We start from the raw sequence: 13,950 nt of genomic DNA, 5'->3' as shown, positions 1-13,950 counted from the left end.
AAGCGCTTGCCTGTGAAGCCTAAGGACACCGGTTTGAGGCTCGATTCTCCAGGACCCACGTTAGCCAGATGCACAAGGGGGCGCACGCATCTGGAGTTCATTTGCAGTGGCTGGAAGCCCTGGTGTGCCCATTCTCTTTCTCTCCATCTATCTGCCTCTTTCTCTCTCTGTCACACTCAAATAAATAAATAAGTAAAACCTGGGTAAATAATCAGCCTTTGCTTTTTTTTTACATGATTAAAAAGTCATTTCCTGGGGCTGGAGAGATAGCTTAGTGATTAAGGTGCTTGACTGCAAAGCCTAAGGACCCATGTTCAACTCCCTAGATCCACATAAGTCAGACACACAAGATGACACATATTCACACAAGGAGGCACACACATTTGGAACTCAATTACAATGACTGGGGGTCCTGATGTTACCAATTCTCTCTCTCTCTCTCTCTCTCTCTCTCTCTCTCTCTCTCTCTCTCTGTCTGTCATTTTCCCTCTTTTATAAGACAAAAGGCCTCTGTTGGGCTTGCATCAAAAAAATTTTTTTAATACAAAAGGTAATTTCCTATATCTATGTAAACATTAACTTTTGTTTTTCACATTTAGGTATTTGATCCACTAGAAGATGTTATTTGTGTGTGGTGTGAAGTAAAAATCTTATTTTACTTTTTCCATATGAGTAGCCATATGATTATTTATAAGGCTCTTGCAATTATAAAAAAAAAAAAGTTTTAGTAGGAATAGATTACACTGAAAGGCATAAACCTTAGTTTTAGAATAACTTACTTCATAAGTAAGGATTGCCCAAATAAGGAATGCAAGAAATTCCTTATTTCAAAAGTACATTTGAACAAAAAAAAATCTTTTTAGATATGGGAATCATATAATGTACCAAAATGAATTCCAGGGGGAATTAAATATGAAAGAAGAAATAATTTTCAAAACAAGAATGCTGGAGGACATTATGTCAAGTGAAATAAATCAGGCACAAAAAGATAAATACCACATGTTCTCACATATGTGGAAACCAAAAGGTTGATTTTGAAGCAGAGACTAGAATAATGGTTAACAGAGTTTGGGGAGGATGTGGGAGAAGAGAGGGATTTGTAATGGGTACAGGGTGGAGTTGAGTAGGAGAAATGTCTTCTCATGTTCTGCAGTACAGGAGGATAGCTATGGTAGGCAACAGTTGATTGAATGATTCATGATGGCTGGCATGAATGTTCACAGCACAAAGCAGTGATGTGCCTCTGAGATAATACATATGCCACTTACTCTAATCTGATAATTATGTGTTCTGTACATATGCTGAAAGATCCCATAAATCCTTACAATTGCTCCGTGTCAAAGATTTGCTAAGACCCAAAAGACTATACTAACAAATATATGCTTTTATTTTTTTTTTTAATGAGGAAGGACATCACAACCAAAAAAAAAGATTTTAAATCCTTGGTAATAAATGTAATGAGAAGTAACTGGGATCTGTATGAAGAAATATTGAAAATACTAGTAATGAACTTAAACGAAAGGATTTCAAAGAGAGACATACCCTGATTTTAAAGGAGGTGCAATGTGGTATTGCAAAAATTATTTTCCCTAAGTTACTCTTTACATTTAATAACTTGTCACTACAATTACAATCATGATTTAAAAATATTTTTATTGGGCTGGAGAGATGGCTTAGCGGTTAAGCGCTTGCCTGTGAAGCCTAAGGACCCCGGTTCAAGGCTCGGTTCCCCAGGTCCCACGTTAGCCAGATGCACAAGGGGGCGCACGCGTCTGGAGTTCGTTTGCAGAGGCTGGAAGCCCTGGCACGCCCATTCTCTCTCTCTCCCTCTATCTGTCTTTCTCTCTGTGTCTGTCGCTCTCAAATAAATAAATAAATAATTAAAAAAAATATTTTTATTTATTTGCAAGCAGAGAGAGATAAAGAGAAGAGAGACAGAGAGAATGGGCACACCAGGGCTTCCAGCTGCAGCAAATGAATTCTGGATGCATGTGCCACTTTGTGTATCTGGCTTTACGTGGGTACTGGGGAATAAAACCTAGGTTGTTAGGCTTTGCAGGCAAGTGCCTTAACCACTGAACCATCTTTCCCCTATACTCACGATTTTTAACTAGTCAAGCTGCCTTTAAAGTTTATATTGTAGGTGTCAAGAGCAGCCAAGGCTGGGGTGTAGCTCAGTGGTAGGCTCATTTGCTTCACATGTGAAAGACCCTGGGTTTGATCACTAGCACTGAACTGAAAAAAAAAAAAAGGAGTTAACAAAATTTCTCATGTAGAATAAGTAACTACAGAGGACTTATGTCTATTTCCTATTAAATATATATCTATTTTTTTCATTGTTGAGTGAATTCTTGGCAAGTATTTGGAAGGAGGTGCTGCCTGGAAAAGGAGGTCTCACTATAGAAGATCCTAGCATCTTCAGGCACAATGCATCACATAGAATGGAAACAGTATCAATCTTTTTTTAGTTTTCTTAAATATACTTGACTAGTGAAACTATGTAACTTTAAGATGTACATACAATGTGATGGTTCTTAAAAGTATTTTATTTGAGAGAGAGAGAGAGACATAGACAGACAAACAGAACAAACAGTACTGGTACTTCATGTCTCTTGCTGCTGCAAACAAACTCCAGATGCGTTCTACCACATTTACATGGGTGCTAGGGAGAATCCAACCTGGACTGGCAGGATTTGCAAACAAGTGCCTCTAACTGCTAAACTATCTCCTCAACCCAACAATTTGATGTTTTCTTTTCTTTTGGCTTTCTGAGGTAGGGTCTTACTCTAGCCCAGGCTGACCTGGAATTTACCATGTAGTCTCAGGCTGGCCTCAAATTCACAGCAATCCTCCTACCTCTGCCTACTGAGTGCTGGGATTAAAGATGTGCGCCACCACACTGGGCTGACATTTTGATGTATGTATACATTGTGAAATGATTCCCAGAATCAAGCTAATTAGCATATCCACCTTGTGTAGTTAACATTTTTTTGGATGTGCCGAGAACACTGAAGATCAACCCTCTTAGTCAATCATCTCTAGTGTTAGCTTCTATGAATTCAAGTTATTTAGGTCTCATAAGTGAATGAGGTTATTTCTTATTTGTCTTTCTGTGTTAGACTTATTTTACTTAACACAATGTTCTTTACTGTCATCAAAACATAGGTTAAGAGCCAGGCATAGTCGCACACACCCAGCACTCAGGAGGCAGAGGTAGGATGATTGCTTTGAGTTCAAGGCCAGTCTGGGACTACAGAGTAAATTCCAAGTCAGTCTGAACTACAGTGAGACTCTATCTTGAAAAAACAAAACAAACAATATACCAACACAAAAACCCATAAGCTAAGGATCTGAACAGACATTCCCCAAAAGACATACAGATGGGTAGGTATATTATAAGGTAATTAACATCACTACTCATCAGGGAAATGAAAATGAAAGCCACAGTGAGTTTCTATTTCGCATCTGGTAAAATGGTGTGGTAGTTTTAATAGATGGCCCCCAATATGTTTTATTACTTTGTGGTTTGCATTTTCAGCTACCTGGCTGGAGGCAGTGTCACTGGGCAGATCTTAAGGTGTGGTGATGGGTTCCAGATTGTAATCTAAAGATATACCAAATGTACCTAGCTGGAGTTCCTGAAGCGTGCTGTGCTTTGTGGCTTTTTGCTTTTAGGCTTGTGCTTCCCTCTTTCCCTCTATCTCTCCCTCTCTCTCTCTCTCTCTCTCTCTCTCTTTCTCCTTGGACCTGTGGAGGCAGGCCAGCTTCTTCTGCCATTGTCGAACTTCCCTTGGATCTGTAAGCTTCAATAAATTCCTTCCTCCATAACTGTGCCCGGTCTGGGTATTCATCTCAATGAACCTGAAGCTGTCTGCTACAGAAGTTGGTACCTAGAATGGTGTTAGATGAACCTGATTATGTGGATGATGATCTTTCAGAACCTTTGTTTTGGAGGAATGGGCATGGACTTGGTGCTTGCAAGTGAAGATGCCTTTTGGAGTGGTAAGCCAAATTTTATGGACTATTATGATGAGAGTCTGAGAATGCTAAGTGCAGACAGTATTGAACTTTTCGAGGCTTGGCTTATGAGCTTTGTAAGGGAAAGGCAATACTGCAGAGGACTTTGTTGGAACTGAGCTACTGACGTAAGGGCTGGCTATGTCCTGCTGCCCAGGCCCAGAGAATTTGATCAAGGTTAAATTTGTAATGGACTGATGTGCTTGGCTAAAGATATTAGACTGAGAATTTTAAGATTTTAAGTTGGAAAACCTCAGGCAAATTAAAATTACAGGCACTGAGATTGGTCTTAGGTTACTGAACCTGTTATTGTCAAACACATTAGCAATCTTAAGGAAGATGGTCCAACTGCTTTACATTAAAACAATGGAAATGCTGCCTGAGGAAGGACAATCGTAGAAGTGCAAACTCTCTTGGAAAGAATTGACTGGAGAAGGAACCTGCTTTTCAAGGTTACAATTTATTTGGTCCCCGAATTAAGAATATGGCTGTGTCCTGCACACCTGGTATTGGTTTTGGAAATGTGAAAAATGTGAGAAGTGGTCGTGAATTGCATAGGGTTCCAGAAGCTGCTGTTGAGATGTGGCATGAGGCAGGGCCTGATGCTCTGATAGGCTGAAAGAACCTTTGGAAGATGGACTGTGGTTTGCATGAAGACCTGAAGATGTTTTGGATATACCAGGACTATGCAAGGGCTACCATGGAGTATACTGTTGGCCTAGGATGGAAGTGTTCCCTGACTACTCTGCCCAGATGGAGGGGTGAAATTGGAAAATCTGGAGACTGTCAGTCTCTGGTTATATTGAACTTGAACTGCAGAAGTTGGATGATTGCTTGATGGTGGTTGAGTTTGCAATGTTTTAGTCTCTCCTTGCCATGTATTATACCAGTTGAAAATGTTTACTCCATGCCTTTATATGTTGGAAGTATTTAACTTGTTTGATTTTATAGGACTTACTATCTTAAATTGGTCAAGACTGTGGGGACCTTTGAAATTGAACTGAGTACAATTTACAATGTGTGATGGTTATGAATCTGTTGGGGGCCAGGGGCGGTATATGATAGTTTTAATAGATGGCCTCCAGTATATTCAGTATTTTATTACTTTGTAGTTTGCATCTGCAGCCACCTGGCTGGAGGCAGTGTCACTGGGCAGATCTTAAGGTGTGGTGGTGGGTTTCAGATTACAATCTGAAGATATACAAAGTGTGCCTAGCTGGAGTTCCTGAAGCCTGCTATGCTGTGGGGCTTTTGGCCTTTAGGCTTGTGCTTCTCTCTGTCTGCTTGGGCCTGTGAAGGCAGGTCAGCTTCTTCTGCCATTATGAAACTTCCCCTGGATCTATATGCTTCAATAAATCCCTTCCTCCATAACTGTACCTGGTCTGGAATTTCATATCAGTGAACCTGAAGCTGTCTGTTACAAATGGCCACTGTAAAAAAGACAAAATGTGTCAAATATTGGTAAGAATATGAAGAAAAAAGAACCTCTGTACACTGTTGCATGAATGTAAACTGGCCCAGCCATTATGGAAAACAGTATGATAGGTCCTCAAAAAACCAAAAGTAGGGCTGGAGAAATGGCTTAGTGGTTAAGTGCTTGCCTGTGAAGCCTAAGGACCCCAGTTCGAGGCTCAATTCCTCAGGACCCAAATTAGCCAGATTCACAAGGGGGCACACACATCTGGAGTTCATTTGCAGTGGCTGGAGACCCTGACATGCCCATTCTCTCTCTCTCTCTCTCTCTCTCTCTCTCTCTCTGTCTCTGCCTCTTTCTCTCTCTGTTGCTCTCAAATAAATAAATTAAAATTAATTTAAAAAAAAAAACCCAAAAGCAGGGGCTGGAGAGATGGCTTAGCAGTTAAGGTATTTGCCTGCAAAGCCTAAGGACCCAGGTTCACTTCTACAGACCCCACGTAAGCCAGATGCACAAGGTAGTGCATGCATGTGGAGTTTACTGCAGTGGTTAGAAACAATGACATGCCTGTTCTCCCTTTCTCTTGGTCTCAATTAAAAATAAATAAATAAAACAAAAAAATCAAAAGCAGAACTAGAACTGCCATATGATCTAGCAGTTCTACTGCTGGATTAATATCTAGAGGAAATGACATTTGAAGCAATACCTGTACCACCATGCCAGTTGCAGGGTTACTTGTGAGAGCCAAGATGTGGGAACAGCCTAAGTGCCATCAACAGATGAACCCATAAGGAAAATATGAGACATCCATAGGCATACTATAGTTTTCCACCTTTAAAGAAAGAAGGATATTGTGCCATTTGCAAAAACATAAATGAGCCTGGAGGACTTTGTGCTACTTGAAATAAGAGAAATTTTGGTCTTCAACAGATGTCTGTTGAGGTATAGGATTCACATTCTCCTTTGCCGATTCTGTCCACAAGGCAAGCTGCCTGTTCTCCATGTACCCGTCCTTCCTGTGATTGTGAAAACTGGCCCAAGGACCTTGCTGTCCAAAGTGAGGTTTCTGGAGCAGCAGCAGCAGCCCTTGGGAGCTAGTTGGAAATGTAGAATTGCAGCCCACCCCAGCCCTGAAATAAGAATTTACATTTTAATAAGCTCCCTAGGGAATTTTATGCACATCAAAGTTTAAGAAGGGATTTACTACACCAATTTTCTTATCCCTGGAATAAAATTATCTGCTACCCCTTATTTGTTTTAACTGAACTAAGGCTTATTTCAAAAGTGTTGTCTTCTGTATTAAAAAAAAAAAAGTTACCCTCTATATCAGCATTTGGTTAAACCTTTTTTTAAAAAAAATTATTTATTTGAGAGTGATATGGAGAGAGAGGGAGAGAGAGAAAGAATGGGTGCACCAGGGCCTCTAGCCACTGGAAACAAACTCCAGACACATGCACCACCTTGTGCATCTGGCTTACATTGGTCCTGAGGAATTGAACCTGGGTCCTTTGTGTTTGCAGGCAAACACCTTAATCACTAAGCCATCTCCTTCCAGCCCTTGTTATAACTGTTTTTAATTTCTGTCTTTTAGGACACGTTCCCAGTGGTCTCAGATGCCATCCTGACCAGGAGCATCTGATCTATCCCCTGGGTTGCACAGTCCTCATTCAGGCAATAAATACCAATGAGCAAAATTTCCTGCATGGCCACACTAACAATGTCTCCTGCTTGTCCATCTCCAAGAAGGGAGATTACCTCGCCTCTGGACAAGTCACATTCATGGGGTTCAAGGTGAGTGAAAGGAATTTGCTGTAAATTTGTTTATTGAGGAAAGTTGCCCCCGCTTCAGGCCCTTGGTTATTTCTCTGCTACAGGGGCCTCTGCTTGGCCCCTTTTCATTTTGTCAAGCTGAATGTGGAGGATCCCGATGTCTTTGCAGCTTGTGACTGACAGCGGCTCAGGGACAAGAGTCCCTGCTCAACTGCTTCGATTTTGTTTCTGCCGTGTTTATAGCACATGGCCTAAATCTAGGAAAGTGACTTTACAAATCATTTCTCACCAAGAGGTGAGATCTGGTAAAGTCTGTCTATGGCCTAACCATGTATTCTTGCCCACAGGCAGATATCATTCTATGGGATTATTACAAAAGGAAGCTGATTGCTCGGCTGACACTGCACAAGGGCAAAATTGAAGCTCTGGCCTTTTCTCCAAATGATTTATACTTGGTATCGTTAGGAGGCCCAGATGATGGAAGGTAATGGCTCAACCTAGGGTACCTACTGACTTGTTTCAATTGTCAAGTATCTTGTTTCCCCCAGTCCCACTCCCACCCAGGTCCTCTAGTGGCCTGCCTATATTTGAGTTCACTATGCATGATAAGTCTATGAGGAAAGTATCTATGGGATGCATTTTTACCTTGCTTTATAACGTATGATCTTTCTTTGATAAACTTAACCAAGTTTGGCAAGCAGGGAACATATAGAAATGAAATGGAGGGAAAAAGTATATGCAGATTCGAATACATTATTTCCATGTCAGCCTGGGATATATAGGCAGACCCTGTTCCAATAAAATAAAGTAATAAAATAAAACGATAGCATTAGGAAGAACAATCAATAAAGTACACATTCCTTTTTAAATATAAAATGTGTAGTCTTTGATAAAAAATAAACCCACCTGATTCATAAAGGATGTAATACTCTGTTACACTTTTGCATACATAATATTTTTCTTGTTTGAGCCTCACAGGCCTGTTGCAAAGAAAACCTACAATTATGTGTGGTTATATGCTTACAGTTCTCCTAAAATACAGTCCACAAAATTTCCATAATTTGTACTTGTTTAGAAGGCATTTGTAAGGGTTCCTGTGATTCCTGGGTCATACCTCATTTGACTATTTTTCATGAAGGATATATCGAGAAATTTCCATTAATATTCTTACCTTAATATAAAGCAGTTTCCTTAGCCTTGGAATCACCTAGAGAGATTTTTAAATTCTGGTGCCTGTCTTAGGTTCTTAGAAACTTAGGTTTTGCTATGGAGTATTGGAGCTTGGCCATTAGCGAACCCTACCTCCACCTTCTGCCCCTCTGGACTAGATCTTGGGGAACAAAATGCCCCCTTAACCATAGTCAATGTGAAAAAAACTATTAATCTTTGTTATTTTAAATTTGACTCAAAGCTATTTAAATTTTGCTTGCAGAAAATTGGTGAATGTTTCATAAACCAATGGAAAAAGCATAAGCTTTGTTGTGTCAAGAAAATGTATTATCAGGCTGGAGAGATGGCTTAGCAGTTAAGCGCTTGCCTGTGAAGCCTAGGGACCCTGGTTTGAGGCTAGTTTCCCCAGGACCCACGTTAGCCAGATGCACAAGGGGGCGCATGCGTCTGGAATTCGTTTGCAGTGGCTAGAAGCCCTGGTGTGCCCATTCCCTCTCTATCTGTCTCTTTCTCTCCCTCTCTCTCTGCCACTTTCAAATAAATAAATAAAAATGAACAAAAAAGTTTTTTTAAAAATTTAAAAAAAGAAAATGTATTATGCCCATCCTTGATTGGTCATTATGCAGAGGAGACTGGCCTCAAGCTCTCTATGTAGCTAAAGATTCCCTTTATGTTTTTGCGGGTATATGATGCATGCATGTGTGTAGGTGTGTTTATATGTGTGTGGGTGTATGTGCATGTAGAGGCCAACACTGAGTGTTTCCCTTAATTCCTTTCTGGATTTTTGGTTCTTTTTTTTTTTTTTTTTTTGAGACAGGGTCTCTCACTGAACCTGAAACTCATTGAGTCAGCTAGATTAGCCAGCTAGCAAACCCCCCTCTGGTCTATGCCTCCTCAGCACTGGCATTACAGACACACAACTTTTAGCTAGGTGCTAAGGATCCCAAATTTAGCCCCTCATGCTTGCATGACAAACCCTTACCAACAGGGCAGTCTCTCCAGCCCCAAAGCATGACCTTGCCGGCTTCCACCTCCCAGTGCTGGCATTATTAGTGGAGGCACTTTGTCTTGAGGAGTCTTCATTTTGTTTGGTTCATCATCTGATTATTATCTTAATCTTTAAAGTGACTTACCTCTCAAAATTTCCACATAACATGCTATCAGTTTTCCCCTATGAGGAAAGAATTTATACCACTTCCTCATTATCTTGATTATATCTTGATTTTAAATTACATGAAGTCATATATTCTATGTGAAAAAAGTAGGATATATAGGTAGGTGTGTTTTTACATTAAGAAAGTTTGTGACATTTGCTTTCTTTTTCTTTAAATGTTTTGATCCAAAGACTTGACATAACTCTCCTTCCTGGACAGTCTTGGTATTCTTATTTCAATACCGTCCAATTTAGGACTAATTTGTATGATTGTACCCAGGAAGGTAAATGTCACTCTAAAGGATTACTTCTCAAATGTGTTTCACAGAACAGCAGTGGCCATATCACCTGGGACATGTGAGGAATGTAAAATCTTGTTGGGTTAATAATGCTTTTTAAAATTAGTTATTACGTCTAAATGTTTTGAAATATTTTTATTTATTTGCAAGAAGAGAGTCAGGGAAACGGGGGGAGGAGAGAGAGAATGGGCACGTCAGCGCCTCTTATCACTATGAGCAAACTCCAGATGCATGCGCCACTCTGTGCATGTGGCTTCATGTGGCCACTGGGGAATCAAACTGAGGCCATCAAGTTTTATAAGCAAGTACCTCAATGGCTGAGCCATTGCTCCAGCCCTAGTTATTATTTTAATAGCATAAATTTGGGGTGGGGAGACGGCTTAGAGGTTAAGGCAATTATCTACAAAGCCTAAGGACCCAGGTTCAATTCTCCTGGTCCCACGTTAACCAGATGCACATCATGGTACATTCATCTAGAGTTCGTTTGCAGTGGCTAGAGGCCCTGACGTGCCCATTCTCTCTCTCTCTCTCTCTCTCTCTCTCTCTCTCTCTCTCATCCTCTGTCCCTCTGTATCTAATAAATAAAATCATTAAAAATCATTTAAAAAATAATATAAATTTATGAGGTACAGTGTGATAATTTGATATATGTAAACAGTCTAATGATCAGATCAGATGGTTATCTATGTTAATAATTGATCCTGGTCCTGATGTATGTTCAAGTTTAATTGCAGTCATCTTTAAAAACATTTTTTGTTTCTGGATCACTTCCTCCAGGAAAATTTTAATATATGAATGGATGGTACATTTTAATGCTACATGTCAGGAAAATGTCTTTATTTGAGCAGCAGGCTTGATTGATGGGCTCCCTGGCTTCTAGCCTCAGAATCATTTCCTTCAAAGCTTTTAAAATGTCACACATGTGTCTTCTAATAACTGGTGTGATTGAGGAGGTGTCTCGGGGTTGGGTAGGGACCAGTACAATTCTTTTTGTTGTTCTTGTTCCCTCGTTAGCAATCTGCTTTGTTTTGTTTTTATTTCTAGAGCACTAAAATAGTTGTCTGCTAGTTTGAAAGCCTATTTCCCTATTGTTCTTTTTGCCCTGCCTGGCAGTGTGGTGGTATGGAGTATAGCCAAGAGGGATGCTATATGTGGCAGCCCTGCCGCAGGTCTCAATGTGGGCAATGCCACCACCGTGGTCTTCTCCAGGTGCCAGGATGAGATGTTTGTCACCGCTGGAAAGTAAGTCACTGCTGTGAGTGTGTGCCCTCACCTATCACCATGGCCCATGCAGAGCACATGGCCAAACGTGGGGAACATGGACCAACACCTTATAACAGATCTGTCGTCACTGAAAATCCTTTCAGCTGAAAGTATTTTACATAAGGTTCTTTGAAAATGCTGCCCTTCCTACTGGAAAAATTCTGCTGACATGCTCAACGCAGTTTAGATTCCTGTCCTTTCATTTTTTTTGTTAAGGAAAGGACACAATTTCCAATCTGTGCTCACCAAATAATCCCCACAATGGCACAGATCCACTTATTGGCTGATATTTCTTACAACCTGCCATCAAATTAGGTCTCCTCAGAAGATATTTTGCAAATGGACTCTACCAGGAAGTTTTAAATGTTCAAGCTATTAGCCATAGGTCATAATTTCTGGTAGGGTCAACTTCATTGGGCAATAGCCAGTAAGCTGAATGTCTGAACAGAGGCCTTTATCTGTCTCACAGAATAAGTTAATTTATAGATTGGCAATCAAAGCACTGGTTGGATTTTGAAGGAAAGGTTAAGCATGCATAAAGACATTCTTGTTTTTTCACATGGCACACCAAGCTTACAAGTAAGAAATCTGAAAAAGGTAGAAAGACATAGTTGAATGGGACTGTTTTTCCAATTCCTCTGTCATCTTGCACCTGTGAAAGGTCTATACTGTTCATTCCTTGCTTAGCCAGAGTAAAGAATGTATCGTGTATTTCCCACCTGTACCTTGTGGCATAGGCACATTTATTCCGTGGCTGGGTATGAGGAAGGATTCACTAAGAGGCTGTGAAAGTCCTTGGTACCATGAAAGCCAGCCTCTGTCAGCCTAAGCATGTTAGGACCTTTCCCTGCTTTGCTTTGTGTGCCAAGGCGGAAGACCTTTCAGGACTGTAGAGTGGCTCCACTAACCGGTTGTTTCACGTGGTTCTTTGTTCCTCAACAGCTGCTGGTGCTGAAGGCATCTAATGACTGTGGAGTGAAATTTTATACCCCAAACAATTCTTTTAGGGATATCTACATTCCAAGTCTACTTCAACTTCATGTGACACTAATATTAGGAATTATTTTTTTGTTCTTTTTTTATTGTTTTGTTTTTTTGAGGGAAGCCCAACAGACTGCCTTTTTTTTATGAGAGAGAGAATTGACACTTCAGAGCCTTCAGCCACTGCAATCAAACTCCAGATGTGTGCACCCCCGTATGCACACGTGCAACCTTGTGCGCTTGTGTCACTGTGAGTCTGGCTTATGTGGGACCTGGAGAGTCGAACATGAGTCCTAAAGCGTCTTAACCACTAAGCCATCTCTCCACCCCCTTATTTATTTATTTTTTTTGAACATTCTTAACTAAGGTTTCTAATATGGTACCTGAATACCCTGATTTTTCTATCGCAAGTCCAATCGCATGTAGTCCATTGTCTGTATGAGATGCCCTATAAATCCTAGCATTTCAGCATCTGCATGACATACACAATTAAGGCTATAGAAAAGTTCTTTCTGTAATTTTAAAAATACACTTAAAATATTTTTAAAATTTATTTGTTTATTTTATTTTAGAGAGAGGGGGTGAAAGAGAGTAAGAAGCATATATTTTGTTTGAGAGAGAGAGAGAAAGAAAATGGGTGTGCCAGGGCCTCTAGCTACTGCAAACAAACTCCAGACACATGTGTCAACTTGTGCATATGGCTTGCATGGGCACTGGGGAATTGAGCCTGAATCCTGAGTCTTCGCAGGTAAGCACCTTACCCACTAAGCTATCTCTCTAGTTTCCAACCTCACTTAAAATATATATGTATATATATATTTTTTGAGGTAGGGTATCACTATAGCCCAGGCTGACCTGGAATTCACTATGTAGGCTCAGGGTGGCCTCGAACTCATGGCGATCCTACTACCTCTGCCTTCCAAGTGCAGGGATTAAAGGCATGCACCACCATGCCTGGCCCCCATTTAAAATATTTCTTGAACATGTTCTTTGTTTATAATTCGGGGGATTAAAAATAAAAACTAAACTTTATACATTCTAATTGATAGTTTTCTCCCTTAGGAAACAGCAGGATGAACTCTGTGGCATTCTCTTGCTTTTTTTTTTTTTTTTTGTTTGTTTTTTAGAGAGGGAGAGAGAGAATTGGTGCACCAGAGCCTCAGTTACTGCTATTGAATCCAAATGCTTGCGCCACCTAGTGGCATGTGCAACCTTGTGCTTGCTTCACCTTTGTGTATCTGTCTTATGTGGGATCTGGAGAGTAGAATATGGCCCAGGCTTCTCAGGCAATCGCCGTAACCACTAAGCCATTTCTCCAGCCCTCTCTTGATATTTTTATACAATTATTATTCAGATGACCAGTGATAACTACAAATCATATGTCAAGTACTATACTAGGTACTAACTTAAAACTTTTAGTTGCTTGGTTTCATTTCTTCTCCCTTGAAGGAAAGACTTCATCCCAAAGTTTCTCCCATTAAGCTAAGTGTGGTGGCACATAACTGTCATGGTAGGTGGAGGCAGGAGGATCTGGAGGTTAAGGCCAGACTCAGTCACACAGTGAATTTGAATTTGTACTTCATGAGACTCTGTATAATAAAGACAATGAGAAAGACAGAGAGAGAGAGCAAGACTCTGTATAATAAAGACAATGAGAAAGACAGAGAGAGAGAGCAAGAAAAGAAGGAGGCGGAAGAAGAGGACAGAGAAGAGAAGAGAAAGAAGGAAAGGGAGAGGAGAGAGAGACAAAGTAAGGCAGGAAATGAAGGAAGGAATAAGGAAGAAAAAAAATAGCAGCTTCCTTTAAAAATTTTCCACATAACATAATACTTTGACTTAGTCCTCCTGCCTGAAATTTGATGGCCCAAACAAATAACTTCCAT

The 13,950-nt window shown here is 40.3% G+C and overlaps 1 protein-coding gene across 2 annotated transcripts in view; it reads left to right on the top strand.

The window, feature by feature from the left end:
• The window catches only part of Cfap52 (cilia and flagella associated protein 52), a 65,165-nt gene that overhangs the window by 6,195 nt on the left and 45,020 nt on the right, over window positions 1-13,950 (top strand). For both annotated transcript variants that reach the window (XM_045131626.1, XM_004663141.2), the window contains exons 2-4: window positions 7,023-7,222; window positions 7,549-7,685; window positions 10,937-11,065. In XM_045131626.1, coding sequence (XP_044987561.1) covers window positions 7,023-7,222; window positions 7,549-7,685; window positions 10,937-11,065 — 466 coding nt within the window. The remainder of the gene's footprint in view (window positions 1-7,022; window positions 7,223-7,548; window positions 7,686-10,936; window positions 11,066-13,950) is intronic.

Source organism: Jaculus jaculus, chromosome 12, assembly GCF_020740685.1.
Source record: "Jaculus jaculus isolate mJacJac1 chromosome 12, mJacJac1.mat.Y.cur, whole genome shotgun sequence".
Taxonomy (NCBI): Eukaryota; Metazoa; Chordata; class Mammalia; order Rodentia; family Dipodidae; genus Jaculus; species Jaculus jaculus.
Note: the sequence above shows the minus strand (reverse complement) of the source record. Positions and strands in the feature narration are given on the sequence as shown.